Raw genomic sequence first — 26,415 nt, forward strand, 5'->3', positions numbered from 1 at the left:
ACTTCACAATAATTTGATGGCTTTGGAAATAAGGGCGAAGTCGGCGAGATGAAACTACCAATGCCAAGACTAACTTCTCTATTGTCTGATATCTCCTCTCGGTGTCTTGTAATACCCGGCTGATGAAGTAAATGGGAGTTTGTTTCTTGTCATTCTCCTGTACAAGTGTTGCGCTAAGAGCATTGCCGGCCACTGCAAGGTATAATAGGAGGTCAGCTTGGTAATTTGGTTTGGATAAGATGGGTGGCGTTGACAGGAATTGCTTGAAGTTGGTGAAAGCTTGTTCACATTGGTCACTCCAGCAGAATTCTTTTGGATTTTTAAGTAAATGGAAGATAGGTTTGGCCTTTTCTGCTAGCTTCGGAATAAACCGAGATAGCGAAGCAAGTCTTCCTGCCAACCTCTGCACCTCTTTGTGATTTTTGGGACTTCTCATGTTGATCAACGCCTGACATTTGTCGGGATTTGCTTCAATTCCTCTACAAGTGATAATGAATCCCAAGAATTTGCCTCCATGAACTCCATAAACACATTTCTCCGGGTTTAATCTCATGTTATGTTTTCGGATTTGCTTGAAAATTTCTTCCAAATCTCGGACATGATTTTTAGAGGATTCTGTCTTGATAACCATGTCATCCACATATACCTCGAGATTACGACCGATCTGATTGCCGAAGACCTTATCCATGAGTCTTTGGTATGTGGCTCCTGCATTCTTGAGTCCAAAGGGCATAACATGGTAACAATAATTGGTTTGTTCCGTGATAAAGGCAGTGTGCTCCTCATCCGGAGGGTACATCAGAATTTGGTTATAACCTGAATAGGCGTCTAGGAAACTGAGCATGGCATACCCTGAGGCTCCATCAACCAATCTATCAATACTGGGGAGTGGATAAGCGTCTTTTGGACAGGCTTTATTCAAGTCAGTGTAATCAACACACATACGCCATTTGCCATTGGATTTTTTAACCATTACCAATTGGCTAACCAAGTGGTGTATTTGATTTCTCTGATGAATCCGGCTTTCAAAAGCTTTTGCGTTTCGGCCCTGACAGCTTCTCTTCTCTCACCGCCAATCTTTCTTTGCTTCTGAGATATAGGTCGTGCCTCTCTATGGATAGCCAACTTGTGACATATGAAATTGGGATCTATCCCCAGCATATCTGCACTACTCCATGCAAAAAGATCAGCATTTTCAGTAAGTATTGACATGATTTTACCTTGGACATCAGGGTCAATATGCTTGCCAATCTTGGTGCATTGGTTTGGCTTTCTGCCAATCTGAAACTTAATTAACTCGTCAATAGGGTCAGGTCGGTGGTCATGCATATCAACTCAGGGATCTAAGTCGGTCATTTCCCTTGTACCGATGTGAGCAATGACAGAAGAAGTTGACTCTTCAGGTTGAAGATTGGGGGGTGTAATCTTCAAACTTTCAGCATAACATTTCCTTGCAATCTGTTGATTAGCCTTGACAGCTATTATGTGCCCATTGGTGCCTGGGAATTTCATAGTTAAATGAGGCGTTGACACGATTGCTCCTAATTGATTTAAAGTTGGTCTTCCAATGAGGATGTTGTAAGAAGTGACGGCGTCAACCAACAGGTATTTCACCAAGATCCTCCTGGAATTCTGAGCTATACCAAAAGAGGTTAGTAATTCAACGAAATCACGAGTATGAACTCGCTCACCTGCGAACCCAGCAAGGGGTTCAGAATATGGTTGGATCATGTGATGAGGAATGTCAAGCTTCAAGAAAGTCGGCCATTACAGAACATCGGCAGAACTACCTTGGTCAATCAAGGTTTTTTGGACCTCCCAATTGACTACCTCGACCGAGATGACCATTGGGTCATCTTGGTTCAAGCTGATACCTTCGTAGTCATCATCTGTGAAAATGATGGGAGGAGTAGGTGTTTCTGGCTTAGATTCCGAGTTATGGCAATGGTTGACATTTTGGACAATGCGTAGATGTCATTTTCTGGCTGAATTGGAACTTCCTCCTCCGACAAACCCACCAGCAATAGTGTTGATGACACCGCGTATGTTGTTTCCTTCAGAGGATTTATCCATATGTTGCGGATCTGCACTGTTTGTGCTTGGTTTTCTCTCTTCACGTGCATTTGTTTGATGATAATTGCTTTGCTCAGATCGTCCTTGATAATTCTAATATCGTCCTTGATATCGGCCAGGAAATCGGCCACGTCCTCTGCCACGTCCTCGGAAGCCCCCACGAGAAGCTTGGCCGCATTGGATGTATTGTCCAAGTTGGCCAGCTTGAATAAGTTCTTCAATTCAATCTTTAAGACTCCAACATTCCTCTGTTGTATGTCCGTTATTTCTGTGATAACGGCAATGCTTGCTCTTATCAGCGTTGACCAGGTTGTGTGCCGGTGGGGGTAGAGAGATCAAATCTGCATGGTTAGCTTCCTCCAAAATGTTAACCCGAGGAGCATTAAGAGGTGTGTAGAATTCATACCTGGGACCTCGTGATTAACGAGGTCTTTTTGATCTCTGGTCAATATGAGTCTTTGACCTCTTCCTGGTGTTAGACTCGCCCTTGGTGGTGAAACTGTCTCGGACAGAGTTACGGAACTCGGCGTGTTCCTCCATTTGAATATACCCAGTGGCACGTGCTCGGAGTTCATCCATGCTTGCCGGTTGATGTCAGCAAAGACTATCAACAAAAGGGCCGAGTTTGAGTGCCATAAGCATGGAGTGGAGAGAAACTTCAGGATTAAGATTGCGGATTTTTATAGAAACGTTGGCAAAACGTTCCATAAAATGCCTTAAAGACTCATCATCCTATTGTCGCAAATTGGAAAGCGCGACCGATGCGATATGATGGGGTCTACTGGTGGCATACTGGGCGGAGAAAAGGCGCATTAAAGTGTTGAAGTTGTCAACTGATCTGGGTGGTAGTTGGGTGTACCAACTGAGGGCAGTGCCTTTGAGTGAGGTGGGAAATACACGGCAGATGATGGCGTCATCGTTTGTGTAGAAGTTTATTTGAGTGATATACGCATCAATGTGCTCATCTGGGTCTGTGGTGCCATCATATCGCTCAATGTTTAATGGTTTCCAGGCGGGCGGAAGAGGAACTTCCATAATTCCATCAACGAAGGGGTGTCGGCGAACCGTATGGTGATTGTCAACTGGGCGACTAATATGGGTATTTTCGGAACGATGAGTCCGAGTTGGGTTTGATAGATAGGTAGGATCTGGGGAAGAATGATGCTCCTCGGTGGCAGGGGAAACATGACTGGCATGATGTGTACGGGGTGGTTGATGTTGTTGCCATTGAGTTCTAAAAGCAGCATGCTCAGCACGCATTTGTTGGATATCAGCTTCGTGTTGCTTACAAAGATTTTCCATTGCTTCTGCATGTTGTTGTCGCATCAATTCAATTTGCTCGAGTAACCGTCGTAGAATTGGATTGTCTTCCATGTTTGATGCATTTTTGTGTGATGTACTCGTCGATGTGTTGGTCAGGCTCCGGGTTGAAACCATAAGGGTGAAGGAGGAAAAGTTTTACCAGGCCCTCCTTCTAGCGCCAAATGTACTTACACGAATCAGGTCGGATCCCTAACTCGGATAATTCGTCTTCCTTGTTCGATTCAGCCAAGGTCGAATGAGATCGGTCACTAAGGTGAATTCCTTCTCCTTGGTCTCCTTGCTCGAGCGTCTCGGATGTACCTGCAAAAAGGACTCCGAAGATCAAGTCAATTATATGTCTTATCTCATGTATTGCTTATATTATTACCTGTGGTCGTTCTTGAGTAACCGTGTAACTGTTGTTTGGTTATCTTCTGAGGGTTATCGGGGATTGAGCCATATTCGATGTCATTGATATGCCGAGGTGTATTACCAATCTCCCTTCTCCGATGTCACACCTCAGCGTTTCATATATTTACTTTAGTTTGACTAAATGGTCACCTCGATCAAAATTGTCTAATGAACTCGGTTGAGTTCGGCCTTAAGCTAGGTTAGTACACACATCAATGAGGAAATTGTGAGAGAGTGAGATGAGAAAGATATGAAAAAGGAAGCGACGAGCTTACTTTTGTTTTTCTTGCAATAGTTTTAAATTTAAGTACAATATAGATTCAACAGAAAAATAAGCAAAGATACGAGACAAACATACAACAAGTTGTGCAACATAATGCCGAAACAAAGAGTAAAGAAAATTATTTACACAGTGCAATAGTAAAAAAAAAAATATCTCTCAAAGTCCAACAATCACACAAGTATATATTATGACTTTTTTTAGCAGAGTCACGACTCTTTTCTCCAAATTTTATTTTCCAACTCCCATAAGCTATCTTTCTCTGACTTATTTATATATCCAAAAACATCTGTCTCATTGTTTTAAGTTATCTAAAATTGATTCAATATTTTATGTATTGGATTAATAGAGAAATTGAATGTTGCGTGCAAGTCACTATTAGAGAACAATATTCAAGAATTTGAGGTGTCAAACGTCACAAATTCCTTTCTTTCAATCAAAGTCCCTTCATGTCCTTTTTTTTTCTTTTTGGTGATACTTACATGCAATTTTAGCCATCTTGAATGTTTAAAATGTGTAAAACTAGAAGTAAATAAATATACAAAATAAAATAAATAATTTGTGAAAAAGGATAACAAATAAATAATAATAATAATAATAAAGGTAAAATGTGGTTATGTAATATTACAAGTTAATAAAACAATAAGAAAAAAAAGGATAAAATATGGTGTTCACAATGAGCTAGTCCAACTTGAGCTCTTTCGACCGTTGAGTTTAGTAGACTAAGCCAAAATGACCTTATTTTATTTTCGAGCTGATCGGGCAGTTCATCAGACCAAAATCAAATTGACAGCTTTAGGCATAGTATTGTGAAGGTTGTGCCCACCTTATATCTAGGGTTTGAACCTAAACATGGGTTGGGAAACTCCTATCTCTTTTATGATGATTGGCTTGGTATTGGTCCTCTATACAAGGCTATTTAGTATGTTCATATCTTAGACACTAGGGTTTGAACCTAAACATGGGTTGGGAAACTCCTATCTCTTTTATGATAATTGGCTTGGTATTGGTCCTCTATACAAGGCTATTTAGTATGTTCATATTTCAGACACTCAACAATAACGACGGATCCACGTTCACAATTGTGGGGGCAGTTGCCCCCACTAAAATTTTATTCATTTTCTTTTTTATATAAAATATTAATTATTTTTATAAAATATATATTATTAAATATATTTTAATTACCCTACTATATCTAATATAATAAACTATATTAATATTTTATTTTATTATTTAATTACTTTCACTTTATAATAAAATTATCTTAATTTTTTATGAGGAAAAAATTTACTTACTCTAAAAGTAAGTTTTTATATATCTACTCTATTCAATAACTAATTTTCTATATCAAATTTTTTAAAAATTCAATTGTGATATTAAAAATTTTTAATATATAGATTAAGTTTACAGATTTAAAAAAAATTGAAAAATATATATTACTTCATTAGATAGTTTCAACATAACATATAAAATATTTTTTATAATTATCCATCAATTTAAATTAATGAAATGGAGTATCAAATAATTTTTTATTTTTTTTAAATTTTATAAATTTGATCTATACATTAAAGACTTTTAATTGATCGGATGAATACTTGATGTAAGAACATGAATTATTTAGTGGAGTAAATCTATCAATCCCTTCTTATTTTTGTTATTATAATATACTATATTTTTTTGACTAAAATATTTATTACTTATTTACTCATTAAATGTGTCATAATTTAGTTTATTAATGTAGGTTATTTTCCAATTTTTATTTTATTTTTTAACCCTTTGATCATGTTTATGTATATTGTATTGGTAGGAGAGGATCTACATTAAGAGGAACGAGAGTAATTGTCACATAATTTTTTTTAACTTCAACAAATTTAAATAAAGACATTTACTCTTATAAAAAAAAAGTAGACATTGCACTCATAAAATATTTATTTTTTAAATGAATGTAGAAATTTAGAAAATACTTAAAGAAAATAAATTGATAACTTTATTATGTTTATCCTATTAATTTTTACTATTTTATTCCTAATAAGTCATAAAAATTATAATGTGATACTTAAATATAATCTCAGATAAAAAAAACAAAAATGATCACTTTATTTATAAGACAATTTAATTTATTAAAATAAGTATTTTAAATTTTTTATCATAAAAATATATTTTTCAAAGAAATTATTACATTTTTTTAATAAAAATAATACAGAATATTTTATTGCTCCCCCTTAATAAATTATCTGGATCCGTCACTGGTTGCAAACATTTGACAAGATAAAGTTTGGTGTATAAACAACCTAAGAACAAATATATCGCTTGACATCAAAGGAAAGATCCTTAATATTAACATCCCTTGTACACCTTTTGGGAATGACACCTTCAGTGAGAACAAACATGCATCTGGTAACTACACAACCGCTTCAACTTACAATTGGTTGCAAGGAGATACAGGTCCTTACCCTCATCCCATATGGAAGAAAATTTGGCAACTTCTCTTGCTCAAGAAAATGAGGATGTTTTGTTGGCTAGTACTCAATGATGCCCTACCAATGAACAACAAGAGACAAGCTTGCCACCTTTCTAACTCGACATCTTGTCTTCGTTGCTCAACCACAACCGAAAACACTCTACATGTTTTAAGAGATTGTCTACATTCACAAGAATTATGGAACATATGTTAGGTATCTCTTATGGAAATGTTTTGACGCCAACAACATCCTTCCCTTGGTTTAATAATATTATGAGACACATGAGATCCACAAGGATTATAGTGGTCATGTGGTGGGCCTGACATTGGAGAAATAACTTTATCTTCACGGATGACAAATAGAATTTACTAGTTTTCATATGTTACATTCTTTCTTCTCCGATTGAACTCATATACCTCAGCAAGACCTTCCATCAAAAGGTAGGTACGCTCTCCTAGTCTCGTCAAACAAACTAGTTTGTAAAATTAAATGTTGATGGAAGTTTTGATCCTTTAATGAGGGGTATATGAAGATCAGTAGTGTTTGTTAAGTCAAAATATGATCTTGGATCCCTCAAGCTTTGGAGTTTTAATGTTCATAAACAAAATATTTTTATAGGAGAAAATGTCTTCAAAAATATCTTTGAATATTATCAAACGAAGTGTAAGACGTAGATTGCTTGTAAAATGATGTAAATCAAACGAAACATACAATCTGGCTCATATGCATTAAATATTTATTATTGAGACTAATGACAAAATTTGTATTGAATGTTTCATTCCTTAACAAATTGAAGCAAAAAGTCATCTTGGGACTTAAAATTTGTTAAAGAGAAAAAAAAAAAGCATGCTCTTCGTCATAATTACAATCCCTGAAATCATGGAGAAAAGCAGATAAAGTCACTACTACAACTACTCTACACTGACATTGCTTTTATAGACTCCGTTTGGTATGAAAAGTTTATAAGTAGTATCCTTGATTAGATAAGAGATATCATTTGGTAAAATGTATTTAATACTTGCATTAAATGAAACAATTATCTTCCATCACAAGAAAAAAATGATGAAGACAAATGAAACAAACTTGTGAGTTGAACTGAAAGTGTTGCAACGATCATCCACTACTACAAGACACATTATCTACATCGGTTCTTTAACATCATCTACATCGGTTCTAAAATCGATGTAGAAGAGAGTGACGTAGTAAATGTATACAATTTTACATCAATTCTTATTATAACCGATGTAAATCTATATGCACTCCTGCTAGAAGTGCTCCATGGAATCCCAATTCTCAACCTGACCATGCCGAATCGGAAACCCAATTGAGACTTGGAAAGTGTGTCATCCCCAATGAAGAAATCAAGATCCGCCATAACCCCAACATTGTGTTGGGCAACCCAATTGCCTTTAGAAGAGCTCCTAGATTGATTCAGAAACGACTCATTAAGTGCAACCACTGTCGGAACAATAAAACATGGCTCAACATTACCAGAAAACCCCATCTTCGTATACCTGCAAAAAAAAGACACCATTTTCCAAAATTCAGAGTAAACCCAAGTCACAAAAGTAAGCAAACATCGGTGGAGCATTTCAACAAACACGTGGTGTCCATTATCGATGCAGCAAAAAAAGCTACATATTGCGTAGAAGAAAAACTAGGTGATGGAAAGGGAGGAAAAGGGTACCCGAAAGCATCGGCATCGGAGAAGAAGCAGTGCTCGTCAAGGAAGTTGATCGGCGAGGAGTCATTGACGGAGTGTACGGACTCAAAGAATGGAGTGACCGCCGACCGGGAGGCGCTCGTGGCGGCTGGCGAAGGGGTTGGTGGAGTGGATGTCGCGGTCGCAGGCGAGGTAGAGCGCGGCAGCGTCGGCCGTGCAGGTGACGTGCGCTAGAGCCTGCTCGCAGACCTCGCAGAGCATGACGTGCGGGTGACGCGAGGCGAGCTTGTTAGCGGTGTGGACCTTGGAGTCGCAGGCACCGTAGAGGAAGGCGGTGTCAGGGCAGCAATACAAGGTGGCGGTGGCGGATTTGCAAGAGTTGTAGAGCTTGGAAGCCGTGGGTGGCGCCGCAAAGGATCTGTGTTTTGTTTTTGAAGTTGCTGGTTGAGGAAGGAAAGGGAGAAGACTAGGGTTTTGGTTTCACGGGGTTCTATACTACATCGGTTATTTTGAAAATCGATGTAGATCTACTTGTAAATATTTACAAAATTGCTACCGCGCATTTAAATTTACATCGATCCAATTAAAAATGATGTAAAATGTTCAATAATTACATCGCTTTTGTACATATATAACCGATGTAAATTTGCTTTACATCCAATTTTTACATCGGTTCTACCTAAACCGATGTAGAATTGACGATGTTGAACAGTCACTTTCTAGTAGTGATCTTCTCTAAACTACTATATAATAAGATTTAAAGCTCAAAAAAGAAAAGATACACCATACAGAGAAAAAACTTATATAGAAAGAAACACTATTTATGAATTATACTTATTATTTCCTGTAAAAAGCTTACTACTTTATATTGATTATATAACTTCTAAGTGAGATGAACGCAATATCTATGTAACTCACAACCATTGTTATAAGGTTGAACCTAAAGAGACTTGTCTATAAAAGAATACTAATTTTGAACTTAGAGAGACTTGTTTGTAAAAGAATACTTGGTTATTAAGTCTAAAGAGAGACTTGTTAAAAAAAATACTTGATCGTTAAGTCTAGAGAGACTTATTATTAAAAGAATACTTGTGTAATTATTTGAAGACGTAAGTCAAAGAATATTTAGGGTTGAGTCAGAAATAGCTTATGGAAAGAATACTTATATCTTTGAACCCAATTTGGTTAGATTGAGAATTAAATGCAGTCTCAGTAGTTGAGATAATCCAATATAAAAATATCTAGTATTCTATTTAACTACTCTTTGCAAGATTATCCGTAATTGTTCTAGCAGATGGCTTTATGGGTTTTTTCATGCTAATAAATGTCGTACTATGTATCATAAGCATGACAAATCCTTTGAATGTTATATAGATCTATTATTATATATTTACGAGGTATGTTTGGATAAATTTGTTCAAGTATTTTTATGAAAAAAATAAAGAGAAAAATAAAATGAATTTTTTCATAAGTTAAATTAACATATGTATATATTAATTTATTGAATCTTTCTTCTATTATTATTTTTTAATTTTATTTTTATTTTATGTATGAACTAGTTTTAATTTATAAAAAAGATGATTTTCACTTTTTTTTCTCAAGAAATTTATTCAAATATACTTATAGTATAAAACAAAAGTAATCCTCAAGCTCTCTCATATAGTAAGTATCGATGTTATCACCATGCATGGTGGGAGATTATTTTATTTTTTCTTTAGTTTAATTTAATTGGTCCAGCTCTTGTGCATTTGATTGCCATTGGTTAAATATGATGTTTAAATTGTTGTAAACTTTTCTGATATCGAGTTATTATTAAAAAAATTCGAATCACTCTTTTTCTTAAAAAATAAAAACATTAAATTAAATACCTTATTGGCTCATATAATTTTATAAGTTTTACTTTTAATTTTTATAATTAAAAATATTTTGTTTTAATTTTTATACATGTTATTTTTTTTAATTAATATAGTTTCGTATATTTTATAATTTAGTTTGTGTAATAATTGGCACATTATGGAAATAAAAAATATATAAAAATATATAAAAACTAAAATTAAAGATTTTTAATTATAAAAACTAATAAAACTGCAGAGATCACATTATATTTAAGGACAAAAACTAGATACAGTATCTTATGTATAGTTAGAATTGTTTTCTAATAATTAAAGTTAGAATTTTACTTAATATTATACAATTATATTTAATATAAATTTTAATAATATACATTTATACATATTATCCGTGATAAAACTCTTAACTGGGGTTAGAGAATATGACCATGCAAGTAAGGAAAATTATTAAAAAAGAACCATATCTAACAAACCTGCCGATGTTGATATTTGTGTCCCAACATGCTTTATACCTATAAATATTAAAATCAAGAACACTGAACGAGTACTAAAGGGTATAATAGTACTCAACTGGAACTCCAATGGTTCTCACCATCCAATGAGTGAGATAACTTGTTTTTTTTTTTTTTTTTTTTAATTTCTCCCTCATCAAAGATGAAAATGAAAGGGGCTATTGGAAATTGGTTCAGTATGATTTTGCTGATTCTGTGGTTCACCAATTTGAGCATCGTTTTTGGTCATAATCACATCAACTTTGGAGAGCAGCCACTGGCCAAGATAGCCATCCACAAGACTGTTTTGGCTCTCCACAGTTCAGCTTCCATTACAGCAATCCCCTATGTGCTCGGCATTAAGGTACATATCACACTTCTCTTATCTGCATGTTGCATTAGAATCCAATATTTACAAGTCATTAGTTTGAGTCATAAGATTTTGTTCTTTCAAATAAAATCTTCAAATTTTGTGAATGAGCAAAAATATAATTTTTTCTTAACTATAATATTGATATATTCACCGGAGATCATAAACAGAAATATATAATTTTTAGACAACTTATTAAGAAAAATGAAAAAAAAAATACTCGTAAAGATATGGGAAAAACATGATTATAAATTTGTAATACTACAAGTGATTAATTAGATTTTTCAATAAAATGAATCATCAACAAATATTTTATACTGATAATAATATAAAAAAAAATATAAAAGAAGTGCACAGAAATCCAGAATCCAAACACACTACGAGTGTTGGTTGGAACTCGGAAGTGTCTGAATGTTCCTTTCGTTTCTCAATGAAATGGTTGGAAACAAGTATAAGATTATAACTGATAACCCAAGTTGAAAATTTTACGCACAGTTTCACATGTCATTTCACATTTATATAGATTTCAGATAAATTCTTTAAAATTACATCTCACCAAAATAGTTTTCTAAAAATTTTACTCACTAAATTAACTTCTCTAAAATTCATTTTTGTAGCTGCTTTTTAACCCTCAAAAAGATACTAGCCAAAGTCAGTCTAACAGCGGAAGTTTTGAATAGTTTGTAGAGATGTTAATTAATTTTAAACAAGTTGCTATATAGTATACACAACTTAAATTAATTCCTTAAAAATTGAATTTGCGAACAAATTAATCTTTCAAGTATTTTTCTGCCGCAACTTTATATATATATATATTTATTTTTTTTTTGAAGAACTAATCTGATTATAAATTTAAGCTATTTTGTGATTAATTTATGTACGTAATAAAATATTTTAATGGTTAAAGTAGGAAAAAATGTTTAAAATAATAGTCTGGTTATTTAAATTTTTAGATGACTTACGTGATGGACTTAATTAAAGGTTTATTCTAATTTTATCACGATTACATATAATCTACTCAACAGTTAAGATAAGATTATCTATCAATAGACAATCTTATCGAGTAGATTATTTTATTATAATTTTGTCTTCTTATTATATAGATTCAATTAAAAAATGATTAAGTATGTACAGAAAGTTTTTAATTTATATATGTGGCCATGGTTTTTTATTTTATATTTTTTAATTAAAGATCATAATCAAATTCTCATCTTGATATACAATCATGATTAGAAAGGTTGTTTTAATTAAGATCGGAATCCAATTCTCATCTTGATATAAAATTATGATTAGAAAGGTTATTTTATCTCTTAATCTGATTTCGTAGAAGAAAATTATATCTCTTAATTATATATTAAAAAAAATTGACCATATAAAAAACTTTAAGAAAGCAGTAAAAAAAATCAACAAAATCAAGGATTTTACGGTGTTTGAATGAATTTTGATAAAATAAAAAATAAGAAATAAAACAGTATAGCCAAATTAATTTTGAAAGAATTAATTTATATTTGGGTATCATATTTTAAAAGTGAACCGAGGAGGATTGATTTAATTGTTTGGTTGGTAAAATAAAATAATTTTTAGAGCGTAAATAAAACAAAATTTACGAGTCTCAGATCCATAATCAATTTTACCTATATTAGAAGAGTCAAAAGTTTTCTCTTCCCCCTTAAATCAATTTTATCCACCATAATTTTTTATCCATTACAATTTTACAACCAAACACAGTGTTAATATTATGCACGTGTGGTCCGTTGTGAAATTATCATCTCACATTTTTGGCCATTCACCATGTCTTTGTTAATCATATAGATTACAGAAGCACGTGTATGCATGCTTTAGCATGAGCATTTGATTTATAGAATTTACAATTTTGGTTGGATATATCATATATATGATTGCAGGGTGATGATACAGAATGGGTAACTGTTGAGCTAGAGTCCCCACACCCATCTGTAGATGACTGGGTCGGAGTTTTCTCTCCAGCAAACTTCAAGTAATCTTTCTCGCAATAACACAACTAATACATATTTAATATATGCATGGAAAATATTAGCATACAACACATAATTAATTCATACTCTTTAAAATATACCTTGTTATAAAGTATATTTCATGTACACCATGCTAAATATTATGCAAGTCTCACACTCTGCTTAAGAGTCGTTTGGAACTTGCAAGAGTTTTACATCAAGTTTAATTGAGTTTATGAAACTAACTCACACACCAGTGACAGATTTAGGATCCTAAGTCAACAGGGCAACTTAGTTTAAAAAATAAATATTATTGATAATTATTATCATAGAAAGAAATGAAATGTGTGGTAAAATATAATTTGTAATTGAATAAAGCGCGTAGTGCTTAATGAATTGAAGATAAAACGAAAAGTGTTGGTTGTTGAAAGAAGCTAAAGTGAAATATATATGTTTTTCAACACAGTTCATCAACATGTCCATACACTGGCGGCGTTGGCTGGGTAGAGGAACCATACATATGCTCAGCCCCAATAAAAGTAAGTATATATATGGGTTTTACTAATTATATATATATATAGACTTAGTACAATTAATGGTGTATTAAATTAATTATTAATTTGAATCTTTGTATTAGTACAAGTATGCCAACCACTCTAATCCAAATTATGCAAAGACCGGGAAAACTACTTTGAAGTTCCAGTTGATTAATCAACGTGCAGATTTCTCCTTTGCCCTATTTTCAGGAGGATTGTCAGATGTAAGCTATCTCTCTAAAATACTAAACCAGTGTTCTTTTGCCTTAATATTTTTTAAAGAATGGTTAAACTATTCACTCGGTCCTATAATAAGTTTTTTTTTTAAAAAAAATTATCGCAGCACTCGTTCGTATAATAAGTATTTTCTAGTTTTAACAACAAGGACCACATACAACTTAACTTTTTCTTATATACGGGGACAAAATATTAAAATGAGAACAATGAAACGGATCAAGTGAATATTTTATCCTTTAAAATATAGTATCATACACTACTTTTCTTAGCATGAAAATTAAAGTGCTTGTTTTCATTCAGAACAAATTATTCCATCCTATGCTGACTAATATTTATCTGATTGAGCATTGCAGCCTAGACTTGTGGCAGTTTCCAATTCCATATCATTTGCAAACCCTAAAGCACCTGTGTATCCGCGCCTTGCTTTGGGAAAGTCTTGGGATGAAGTAATTAAGTTTATATACTTGTTTGATACCCTTTTAGTTTTATGTTTGTCCATTTAATTGTATTAACCACAAGTTAAAATTATCCTAATATTCAGACCATTTGTGAAAGTTTAAACTTGTGGTGACATTACATAATTGGAATTGATGCTAAGGTTTTAACTTTTACTAACCATTCTGAAGTTCTTGTTATGGGAATTGACTCTATATATGGTTTTACATTCTAACCACTATTATGAAATTGTTGTATCATATTCATATGTCTAACTCTAACTCTAACTTAATAACGTAAAACAATTTTAAGTGAATTTTTATCTAATACAGATGACAGTTACATGGACAAGTGGGTATGACATAGATGAAGCTGTGCCTTTTGTTGAATGGGGTACTAAGGGAGGAAAGCAAACACGATCTCCTGCTGGAACATTGACATTTAATCGTAACAGCATGTGTGGTATGAAATATTTACATGACCTTATTAAGATTAATTGAACTAGCTAGATTGGCTTGTTTAAATGTGCAACACAATGAGGATATATATTTTGTTATTCTAAAGGTGAACCTGCACGAACTGTTGGCTGGCGTGACCCTGGTTTTATACACACAAGTTTCCTAAAAGAACTTTGGCCAAATTTTAGGTATGCATGTAACCAACCCTTTATGTGTATAACACTATATGATTAGTTACTACATTTTGTTCTGAAATCTGGAGGTTTCTGTTTTGCTTCCTTTCTCAGGTACACTTACAGATTGGGGCATATGTTGCTTTCTGATGGTTCTTACGTATGGAGTAAGACTTATTCGTTTAAGGCATCCCCTTATCCTGGACAGAACTCTTTGCAACGTGTTGTCATATTTGGTGACATGGGAAAGGTAGTATTCACAAATAAAATATTCAATGAAAAGTTGAAAACTCTAATAGTCTAATTTTAAGCATGATTAATAAAATGGGGGGAAAAATCATAAAACTATTTTTGTTTGCATGAACTTTAGGCTGAACGTGATGGTTCAAATGAATATGCTGATTATCAACCTGGTTCACTCAACACCACTGACCAACTCATCAAGGATTTGGACAACTATGACATTGTTTTCCACATAGGTGATATGCCTTATGCAAATGGATACGTCTCACAGTGGGACCAGTTCACAGCTCAAGTGCAAAAAATTTCGTCAACTGTACCATACATGATTGCAAGGTTTGTTTCATTGCAATCATTTTATGCCATTGACATCTATATATCAAAATATAAATCTTCTTATTAGACTGAAAATATCTGGTTAATTCATATATATTGCAGTGGAAATCATGAACGTGATTGGCCAAACACTGGATCTTTTTATGATACTCCAGATTCAGGTGGAGAATGTGGAGTTCCAGCAGAAACCATGTATTATTTTCCTGCTGAGAATAGAGCCAAATTCTGGTATGTTACATATTAATCTAAATTCAAACTACAGTGATAATAGTATGTTTGGATACAAACTTCAGAGAATTTATGAAAGTTTCTCTATTAAAAGTAAAGAGTTTGTTTCAATAAAAAATTTCTTAAAGGCATTTTTATTTTGAATTTAAACAGACTCTAAATCAGATTTTTTTCTATTATTTAAATTTGGCATTTCTCATTGTCCAACATTGTGAATATTAACTTCACCAATTGTTACGTATTCAGTAATTTTTTAACTTCATAAAGTTCATAATGCAATTTCTAGTTTTTTCCAATAAAACATTTTTTTTCTACTAGTAATTAAGATGTAAACTCCAATAAATGATGAAAAATGGAAATATGCAGGTATAAAGCAGATTATGGCCTGTTTCGTTTCTGCATAGCAGATAGTGAGCATGACTGGAGAGAAGGATCAGAACAGTACAAATTCATTGAGCATTGTCTTGCAACAGTAGATAGAAAGCATCAACCATGGCTAATCTTTTCAGCTCATCGCCCCCTAGGGTACTCCTCTAATCTTTGGTATGGCATGGAGGGCTCGTTTGAAGAGCCTATGGGAAGAGAAAGTCTGCAGAAGCTTTGGCAAAAGTACAAAGTAGACATTGCATTTTATGGTCACGTCCATAACTATGAAAGAATATGTCCCATTTATCAGGTATGTATAATGTATGGTGGCTAGCTTATAAAACATCAATACTTTCAAAAAAATTTCACACATCCGCATTTGATACATATCTGATATCGATATTCACATACTTTACTGATACATATTAATGAAGTATTCAAAATCTTGATATTCTTGGATATTTCAATGAAACTTATTAGCTAGAGATATATATTGATAAAGTATTTAAATCTTGAAAAAATTATAAAAATTGAATAAAGTTAATATGCATGTGAAAAAACTAACATATATAAGTTAAAAATAAGTTTTGGTAGAAGAATTTCTAAAAATTAACTTGTGTATAAGTTAATTTTAATTTATGAAAAAAATTATTTTACTTTTCTTTTATATTTTACTTTGTAATAGTGTTTTGGAAGAAGTGTATATATCCAAATAGACTAATACAGTTTCTCATTTCAATTTTACGACATTGATTTTTGTAATTATCTAAATGCATGTGATGCAGAATCAATGTGTGAATTCAGAAAAGCATCATTACTCAGGCACTGTGAATGGAACAATCCATATTGTTGTTGGTGGAGGGGGAAGTCACTTGTCAGACTTCACCTCAGCACCCCCCATTTGGAGTCTATACAGAGACCGTGATTATGGGTTCGGCAAACTCACTGCATTCAATCATTCATATCTCTTGTTTGAGTACAAGAAAAGTAGTGATGGAAATGTCTATGACTCCTTCACCATTTCAAGAGACTACAGAGATGTTTTGGCCTGTGTGCACGATGGTTGTGAGAAAACTACTTTAGCAACCTGAGTTATGTCTATGTAGTAGACTTCTTGTGGACTTGAAATGAAATAAAATATCATCCAGATAAATAATGGTTAGTTTATTAACTTTCCAGGCTAACAATATAGTTGAATTTATAATTTTGTAATTATTATTTTACCTCTTCGTCATTAGACCGAACTTAATACTGTTGAATACATATATATATATATATATATATTGTTGGGATACAAATAAATCTCACATTGATAAAATATAATAAGAAATAATAATTTATATAATATAAACATACTTCAATGATTGAGAGGCTTTTTGGGTAATGTCAAAGGAAGAAAGCATACACAACTCATAACATATTAAAGTTTAATGTCTAAAAGTAAAACCGTGAGGACTTAGGCTCAAAGCGGACAATATCTCATCATTGTAGAGTATGTTTGTGTAATAACATTATAAAAAAACAATCAGCCGCATGTTGGATTAGGTGACAACCAATAATCCTATAACTCATCATAACTCATAACATATTAATGTGTTGGATTAGATGACAACCAATAACCATATAACTCCTCATAACTCATAACATATTAATGTGCTATATAAAGACAATATCTCATCATTGTAGAGTATGTTTGTGTAATAACATTATAAAAAAATAATCATATCTCATCATTATAGAGTATGTTTGTGTAATAACATTATAAAAAAACACATCTCTGATATCAGAGCCGCAGGTTAGATTAGGTGACAACCAATAACCCTATAACTCCTCATAACTCATAGCATATTAATGTGTTATATAAAGACAGATTCCGCTGCATGAAAGGTTAGGTCCTTTGTTTGAGGGGAGGATTGTTGGGATACAAACAATAAAATAAAACAAGAAATAACAATTTATATACATAAACATACTTCAATGATTGAGAAACCTTTTAGGTAATGTCCGAAAATAAAACCGTGAAGATTTAGGCCCAAAGCAGACAATATCTCATCATTGTAGAGTATGTTTGTGTAATAACATTATAAAAAACCAACCATCATATATATATATATATATATATATATAAACTGATTTTTAATTTATTACAAGTGTGAAATCTAAGCCGACCATATATAAGCATCAAACTCAAAGTTTTATGCAATTTTCACTTGAAAACCATTACTTAATGTGAACAGTGATATATACAATAATTTAGGTAAACATTTTATATTCAATTATATAAACTTTTAATTATTTATTGTTAAATATACAATTATTTTAATTTCCTCATGTGCCGCACGAGGGTAACCAAACTTGCTTTAAACAATTCCAGTTTCCTTCTTACCGGATTCATGAGTATTTGTGATTTCCTTATTTTCTGCGTAAGAATAATATTGTATTGCCATATCTTATGCGTGACAGACACGGTTATATTTTTAAATTACAGAACAGTGATCAACAAATGCGAATTTTCGCATAAGGTTAGTATGACCAAATGCAAGTGCTTAGTTGCAAACAAATTCCTTATTTTAAATTGTTCACGAGCAAAGTTTATTGTGTTTTTTTTTTTTTAATATTATCCCATGATTTAGATAACATATATAATTCCACCCGTTTCATACGATCTGATACAGTCTGCATATTTTGAACTTTGAAATGCAGAATGCAGATGATTTTGAGATTCCTTTTCTGAGTGCATTTCTAATCACTTTATGAAACATGTGGAGTTGTCACAGAATCCCAGAGAATGGTATAGAAAATGAACTAACAAGAAAGTCGTGGAACCTTTTAGTTTACTTGTTAGAATGATTTGTAATTAAGTATTTAGTTTGTAATTTTTTAATATAAATATGTACCGAGTATTAAGTATTGTTCTTGCTATGGTGTTTAAAATACTTTATAAATAATAAAAGCTTTATAAAAAGAATACGGAATAAATTTCAAACAACATATCACAGTCCTTTTCAGTCAATTAAACTCTTCCAACATAAGCATACGTAATCTTCAAAAAACAAAAATCGTCCTTAAACAAAACTAAAGTACGCGGTGACATAAAATAAAAATAGTAATTATTTTGTATTTTAAAAGTAAATTATTAATAAATTTTAAATAATTAACATATGTTTGATTTTAGTTCTTTGTGTACAATATTTATCTTTTGTATATTGTTACTATTAGAACAATGTATATTTATCTTGAGCGCATTTTTTTACGCTTAAAATAGTTGGTAATGGATAACACTTTCAAGATTATTAGGCAAAGATCTAATAACATGTTGGAGATCCTCATATTTAACATCATTGTCCACTTAATGATTAATTAAAGTTTAATAGTATTTAATTTGACTCAAGGTATTACTTTAATCTTGCTACATAAAATACTTACATATATAATGCATTAAATCCTTTTGCACTTTTGCACCATTTTAATCTTATTACATGAAATGTTTAGGTATATGTGTCATTATTATATGAGCAATATTTTATGTTGTATCTTTGTTGTTAGTTGTTATGTAACTATGTTATATCCATATTCTTTTTATACTACTACAAAATAGAATTTACAGTGTAAAATTGCCCTAAAAATTATAATAGTTGTTAAATTGCAACAAAAAAAAATGATTGTACCATGTAATATAAAATCAAAATTGCAGAGTAAAATTGTCAATAAAATTCTAACAATTGTTAAATTGCAAGAAATTTGAAAACAAAATATAATTCTACCATCCATTATTGTTTCCAAAGGTTTTTGACAAACCCGTGACATATTTCCACCCCTATAGGCCTTTAAGTAGGTTAGGTTAGACCATATTTGAATTTACTAAATAGGTGAGCTTATTTAAGCAAATAATACCAGTATTACTAATGTAGTGATGCGAGAGTTGCTAACTCAAGCCATTGATGCAATATATAGATCGATTTGATGATTTGTCTGATTTTTAAAACATTGTAAATAAATGAGAAAACTTGAAATATGTGTCTCCAAGGTTGGCCATTGCTAACACAAATAAAGATAAATAAAACAAGAAATTGGGTCTCAATTCCCAAATAAGCATCTTTCACTCAAAGAAGGATTATCTTATACCATCTCCTTGGGTATGACTCTCATCAATCGAGAACATGTCCTTTTTTGTAATTGTACTATTTGTTGACATATCAAAAGACATGTTAATCATAGTCAAGAAATAGACAACAAGTGTAAAATAACTTTAAAACAAAACTTAAAGTGAGAAGAAAATAAACAAGTAAACCTTAAAAATCAAATTTAAATCATCTTTTGCATATTTACACACATAGCAACTCTTGAATCATCACAAATAGAATATCCATTTATGTAAATGCATGTCATATCATGTAGACACTACTCTAAGGAGATTTTCAACATTTTGTGCGATCAACAAAGACACATCCCTTAACATGGTACTCATATTTGACCATTGGAGGAGTCCTATGATTGATCCTATGGAAGAATTATGCCTTTGTTGAAAATAAAAAAAAAATTAAAAAAATTGTGGGAAGGGGCTTATTGTTGTCTAGTTTGCAATGACCATGACTTCATATGGGACTAACCTTCCTTCCTATCTTTAGGCTCGTTCAAAGTGATTCAACACTATGTTGAAGCCCCACCAAGAAAATACAACTTATGTGCCTACTCATACACAATCACAACTACGAATCAAACATGAATGACAATACTATCTGAATCCATGTGTGTGTGTGTCATCTCATCAATAATCACATATCATCCAACTTTATTCATTCAACTTATCAATAAAGAACACATCTAGCAGTCCCTCATGTTTGTTAGAATTCCAACTATAGGCTCTCATTTTCATCTCAACAAGTTTTTCTCACTCATTTATAAATAAATAAAAAATATCAATTATGGAGAAAAGATAGACATTAGAAAGGGGTTGAATAGTGTCAATAAAAGCTCACACTTTTTCAAGTAATGAAGTAGTAATGTTAATAGTAAAGAGTGTTGAAGAAGAGGTAAACGAAACACATGATATTTTTATATTGGTATGTCTCAATCTAACTAAATTGAGTTTTACTATCTTAAACAAGATACAATTATTCTTTCAACAAGTCACTTCGGGCTTCAAATATCAAGTATTCTTTTATATTCAAACTCAAACAACAAGTATTCTTTTACAAACAAACCTCTCCAAACTAAAACAAGTATTTTTTTATAGACAAATCTCTCTAGGTTCGTATTAGTACTATTTATCAGACAAGTCCTTCTAGGCTCAAACCTAATAACATAGAGTTATTAAGGTTAATTTACAAGTTGTTTCGTCTTCCTATCAATACGTGATACAAAAATTTAAGTATAAAGAGCTTTTATAGAAAGAATGATGAAAAGCCCTTCTAAAAATATTTCTTCAAAGGTTCATCAAGAAGTCTCTTTCTTTTTGGTTGTGAAGCTTCTTATATAATAGCCCAAATGAAGATGAAAGTTGCAAAACCTTGAAGGTTCCTCACAAGCTTGCTTTGTTACAAGTTCTTTGAGGTGAAAAGTGTTCACTGATGCATTAAATGCTTGCATTAATTACGTTTCACCAAATTGTCACTTCCCATCTGATCAAGGAGGATACTTATCAACCTTAGGATACCAAACAACTATATGTGGCATGTGTCAACAAGAAGTAGGTTCTGCATCGACTTTTGCTAACTTTCTCCATGATTTCAGGAATTTGTTTGTCCTTTTTTCTCGTGCAAAGCCTGGCTTCATTCACTTTAACAAATTTGTGAGTTTCAATGAATTTTCTTAGTTAGATTTGTTAATGAATTAGTTTAGACATGCAACAAGTAGTCATTATTCATTATAAATGTTATTCATATAAGACTTTATGAAATCAGACTGTATGTTTCGTCTGATGACATATTGTTTGTCTAACATTTTGTTTTATACTTCGTCTGATTTGTGTTTTGCAAGAATATTTTCTATTATAAAAATGTTCTATTTGTTATCATTAAAACTTGAAAGCTTGAGGGATCCAAAATTGTCTTTTGACTTAACATCAATGAAATAAATAAATGTTTTAGTTAATATTTTATTTTGTAAAACTCATAAAATTTAGCATAATTCATTTCTCAATAAAGCAAATAAGTGTACTAAGAAGAGAGTTTTGCCTGAAAATTACATTTGCTTCACAAAAATGAGGTACATCTCTTACTCCCTAGTTTTGATTTGCTTAGCAAAAGGTTATCTCATTCAATGTATGCCCCATAAATCAAATCATTGCTAATTGAAGCTTTTTTTTGGCAAATGAGAATTTAATAGAGAACATTTTTGCTCCTAAGGGTTCCTTCACTTAGATAATTTAATGTCACTCAACAAAAAAGCACAGGAAGTATCCTCATTTTAAGGCTCCTATCTCATTCAATAAACAAAAACCTTGCTCAATTTATCTCTCATTTTCAAGTTTTTGCTTAGCAAATTTAAAGGTCACTCAATGAAATTTTAACAAAAAGCACTCTTACTCCTTATTCCATTTTCCATGTTTTTAAAGACAAAGTAAGTTCCTTTCATATTTCAAATAAATTTTCCAACTTTAATACCACATTAACAACAAGTTCAACTCAATGTTATCTTCTTGACAAGTGTTCCAATTCATACAAGTATTTCAATGATAAATATGAGTATCATCTTTTAAGGGACTTATGCAATAGTTGACACAAATCACTAATTATACTAAACTAAACTTTTAAGAATGAAAATTTTGATTGATTGCGGAAATAAAGAAAGTGCATAAAAAAAGATAAATGTGATAATAAATCTTTTTGGTATTTTTACGAACACTTAGAATGCAAAAACTAATTTTAACACAATAATAAAATATGTTGGGATTTTACTTTACCAAACCATCTTCTCATTATTATAAATAAGCGCTTTAATTCAATTGTATATTCAAAAATTATCATTCAACTCACAAATATATTCAAACTTTAATTTCTTACAAGTTAGACTCTAAGTTTCTTGACTAAGTTATCAATTCTTTATATAACTTAACTAAGAACTCGACTTTAAGAACAAGATTCTACGAATGATTGATATTTACTCCATTTCTAGATGTAAACACCATTAGCTACTCTTCTTCGGTTCAATGGTTCACAAACATTTTTCAATCACTTTAAACCCATAAAATCAAGTTAAGGGAGATCAAATCATAATAAGCATTAAGCAAAGAAGAGAACAATAATATTGAACAATATATAACTAGGATTAATAACTTAGAATGTAACATGAGAATAGGTATGGTTACATCAAATCCAAACAAGGATAAACTTAACTATACATATACACGGAGCACAAGAAAAATGATGAAGAAATGAAAAAACTTGATCTTAAAGTTATGAGAACTCTTTTAACCGTTAGACACACTCCAATAAATATTCCTTAATGATGGTTAGGGGAAAGAAGAAATATGATTTGGGTGGATTTGGTGGGTTTAGAGAGAGTTTATGAGTTTTTGTACTCCAATCTTACTAATCTTTTTGTCCTATAAATACGTCACTTTTTTACTATCTCTATAAATTATATATTTTTTTGTTTGTTTTTAGTACCAATAATATTTTTTTAATCCCTATTAATATAACAATTTCGATGACATGAAGCATTTTGATGATGTGAAATTTTATGATGTCACCCTTTACACTAAATAACCAATAGTAAATTTTAAAATAAATATAAACAAAACAAAAATTCATGAATATTTTTAAAAGAAAATTTCATAAGAAAAAAATAAGTAAATTATAAAGATCAAAAGTATATATTTAACATTTTAACTTATTTATATAATTAAAGTCTACAACTATTGATCGTAAATATTTACTTAGTTGCATTATATATAAAAAATAATAATAATTCTATATTATAACATTTAAAACTAGTTCTCACTTATTATAGATAAATATTTGTATTGGAATAGTGTTTAAGTAGATATAAAATGGAGGGGGAAAGTTCACCCGAAGATAATAAATTCCATAAATTTTAAATAATCAAATTATATGCAATTACCTTATTTATATAAAATAGGGAATATATTACTTAATTAAATTATGCATCTAAAAATAATTTAATTATCTTATTTTTTAAAAATTTATTGACATAATTATCTTAATATTATTCATTAATTTATTTATGTTATTACTAAACAAAAGTAACTAAAGTTAATGATAGAGACTAATCAAATCTTCTTTTCTTTTACTAAGTATAATAAGAAAATCAAATTCATCAAATATAACATACTTAACAATATAAATTCTGCCTATTGAATCATGTTATAACCCTTATGATTACTACTATAACCTAGAAAGATGCATGGTTTAGACCGGTAATCCATTTTATATTTGATTATAAGGTCTAAGATATGGATAACACCTACATCCAAAACTTTTGAATATACTATAATCTGGTTTCATATGGAATAAAGTTTCAAATGGAGATTTTATTTTCAGAACAAGTGTAGGAATGTGATTTATAACAAATGTAGCAATAGCAAATGCATGGCACCAATAATCAAACGACAAACCAGATTCAATTAATAAAGTGAGGCATGTTTTTGTAATGTGGCGATGCTTCCTCTCAGGGGCACCATTCAGCTCATGTGTGTGAGGGCAGCTAAATCTATGAGTTATGCCATTTTCTTTGAGTACAGAACTGAAGCTTTGGTATCCTTTTGCAGCATTTGTTTGAAGAATTTTCAATTTCTTTTGAAATTGTAACTCTACCATCTTTTAAATTCAATAAAAGAGTTTAATGCTTGAGATCTATATTTTAAGAAGTAAGCCCAAGAGAATTTCGAATACAAGAGAATTTCGAATATGCATCAAGAAATAAAATGTAATATCTATATCACTAGTGCAAAAATTGGATTTAAAATCGGAGTTTTAAGATCGGTTACAAGGTAACCGATCTTAAAAGTGACGCGGTGGCAATTTTGTAAATAATATGAACACTTTTAAGATCGGTTCAAATTTAACCGATCTTAAAAGTACTTTTAAGATCGGTTATTTTATGACCGATCTTAAAAGATATACATTTAAAATCGGTTCAAATATAACCGATTTTAAAAAATATTTTTAAAATCAGTTACATTTTAACTGATTTTAAATCATGTCTTTTTTACTACTTTTAAGATCGGTTATAAAGGAACTGATTTTGTATCCAACATACAAAATCGGTTCCAGGATAACCGATCTTAAATATCCTATGTTCCCTTTCCTTCATTCGTGCTTAGGGTTTCTACCCATTCACGATGGCTTTCACTAAAACCTTGCAAATTGTGAAACCCTAAAGCAATCAATCTCAACAATGGTAGTCTCTCCAATGGCGCAAGATCTCCTCAACTCCTTCTCCCTCCCCAAAACCCTGAAGCTCAAAACCAAGCAGCAAGAGCTCCTAATCCGCGTCGCCACGCTCTCCCTCATCTACCTCCTTGCCTTCGTCACGCGCCTCTTCAGCGTCCTCCGCTACGAGTTCATGATCCACGAGTTCGACCCCTACTTCAACTACTGCACCACGCTTCTTTTTTCACGCGCCATGGCTTCTCCGAGTTCTGGAACTGGTTCGACTCCGAGTCCTGGAACCCCTCGGCCGCATCGTCGACGGCACCCTCTACCCCGGCCTCATGCTCACTGCCGTCGCCATTCACTCCCTCCTCCGCCTCCTCCGTCTCGCCGTCCACATCCGCAAGGTCTGCGTCCTCACCGCCCCCTTCTTCGCCTCCAACACCACCCTCGTCGCTTACTTCTTCGCCAAGGAGGTTTGGGACTCCTGCGCCAGCCTCGTCGCCGCCGCGCTCATCGCTTATTTCTACATGGTGCCGCTTTATGTGTTGGAGCTGCTGGTCACGGGGAGGTACTCGTTGAGGCTCTATGTGGCGTATAACTGCATGTATGTGTTGGGGATGTTGTTGGCTATGCAGATTAGGTTTGTGGGGTTCCAGCATGTGCAGTCCGGGGAGCACATGGCGGCAATGGGCGTCTTTTTCTTGCTGCAGGTTCGATTCTGGTTTTAAATCTGTGGGAATTTAATTAGGATGGAATTTAGATGCAGTTCTTTAGGTGGCTTTCATGAGGTTTTAGAAAGGATAAAACTTGCATGAAGTATCAAAGATGTTGTTGGTGTTGTTCTCCCATCTGAATTGGAGTTTAACCTAAGTAATACGTATATTAAATATGCATTTCTTCAGTCGTTTTCTGTTTATTTTGCTAACTGCCCACGAGATACTGGTGTTTATCATGACATTTTATTTTTTCAGTATGATTGGTTTTGCCCACTAACTGTTTGATGCAGGTTCTAAACAAGGAGGGCGACAAATTGTGATTCATGGGGCCCATTCATTTTTATTATTGAAATGTTCACAACAAATTCTTTTGACATACCCACTTGCGTTCGTTCTCAGTAGTTTGTTAGACCACATACATGACACAAATTGATAGGTAAGCTCTTGGTTAGAATTGTTAGTGTTTTACTGTTTGGT

At 32.3% G+C, this 26,415-nt stretch overlaps 1 protein-coding gene and 1 long non-coding RNA gene across 2 annotated transcripts; one reads left to right on the forward strand and one right to left on the reverse strand.

Annotated features, from left to right (window-relative positions):
- Positions 1–7,524: 7,524 nt before the first annotated feature.
- On the reverse strand, positions 7,525–8,798 carry LOC114915862 (uncharacterized). The gene is made up of 2 exons (XR_003804051.2): positions 8,216–8,798; positions 7,525–8,042 (listed from the first exon to the last, which is right to left on the reverse strand). It is a non-coding gene; the product is annotated as an uncharacterized LOC114915862 (long non-coding RNA).
- Positions 8,799–10,578: 1,780 nt separating this feature from the next.
- Positions 10,579–17,055, forward strand: LOC109797646 (nucleotide pyrophosphatase/phosphodiesterase). The gene is made up of 12 exons (XM_020357748.3): positions 10,579–10,896; positions 12,807–12,898; positions 13,342–13,414; positions 13,513–13,635; positions 14,002–14,094; positions 14,416–14,545; positions 14,648–14,729; positions 14,829–14,964; positions 15,085–15,290; positions 15,393–15,518; positions 15,885–16,194; positions 16,670–17,055. Exons 1-12 carry the CDS (start codon positions 10,696–10,698, stop codon positions 16,973–16,975), a joined length of 1,878 nt encoding a protein of 625 aa, XP_020213337.2. The 5' UTR covers positions 10,579–10,695; the 3' UTR covers positions 16,976–17,055.
- Positions 17,056–26,415: the final 9,360 nt, after the last annotated feature.

The sequence above is a fragment of the Cajanus cajan genome, chromosome 6, assembly GCF_000230855.2.
Source record: "Cajanus cajan strain Asha chromosome 6, NIPB_CcT2T_4, whole genome shotgun sequence".
NCBI classification, from domain to species: Eukaryota; Viridiplantae; Streptophyta; class Magnoliopsida; order Fabales; family Fabaceae; genus Cajanus; species Cajanus cajan.

Bases quoted from the DNA above. Each gene is read 5' to 3' on its own strand.
- LOC109797646 (XM_020357748.3), top strand. From the start codon at position 10,696: ATGAAAATGAAAGGGGCTATTGGAAATTGGTTCAGTATGATTTTGCTG. The intron at 13,415-13,512 runs GTAAGTATATAT...TCTTTGTATTAG, and splicing joins TATGCTCAGCCCCAATAAAA to TACAAGTATGCCAACCACTC. The intron at 14,965-15,084 runs GTAGTATTCACA...CATGAACTTTAG, and splicing joins TATTTGGTGACATGGGAAAG to GCTGAACGTGATGGTTCAAA.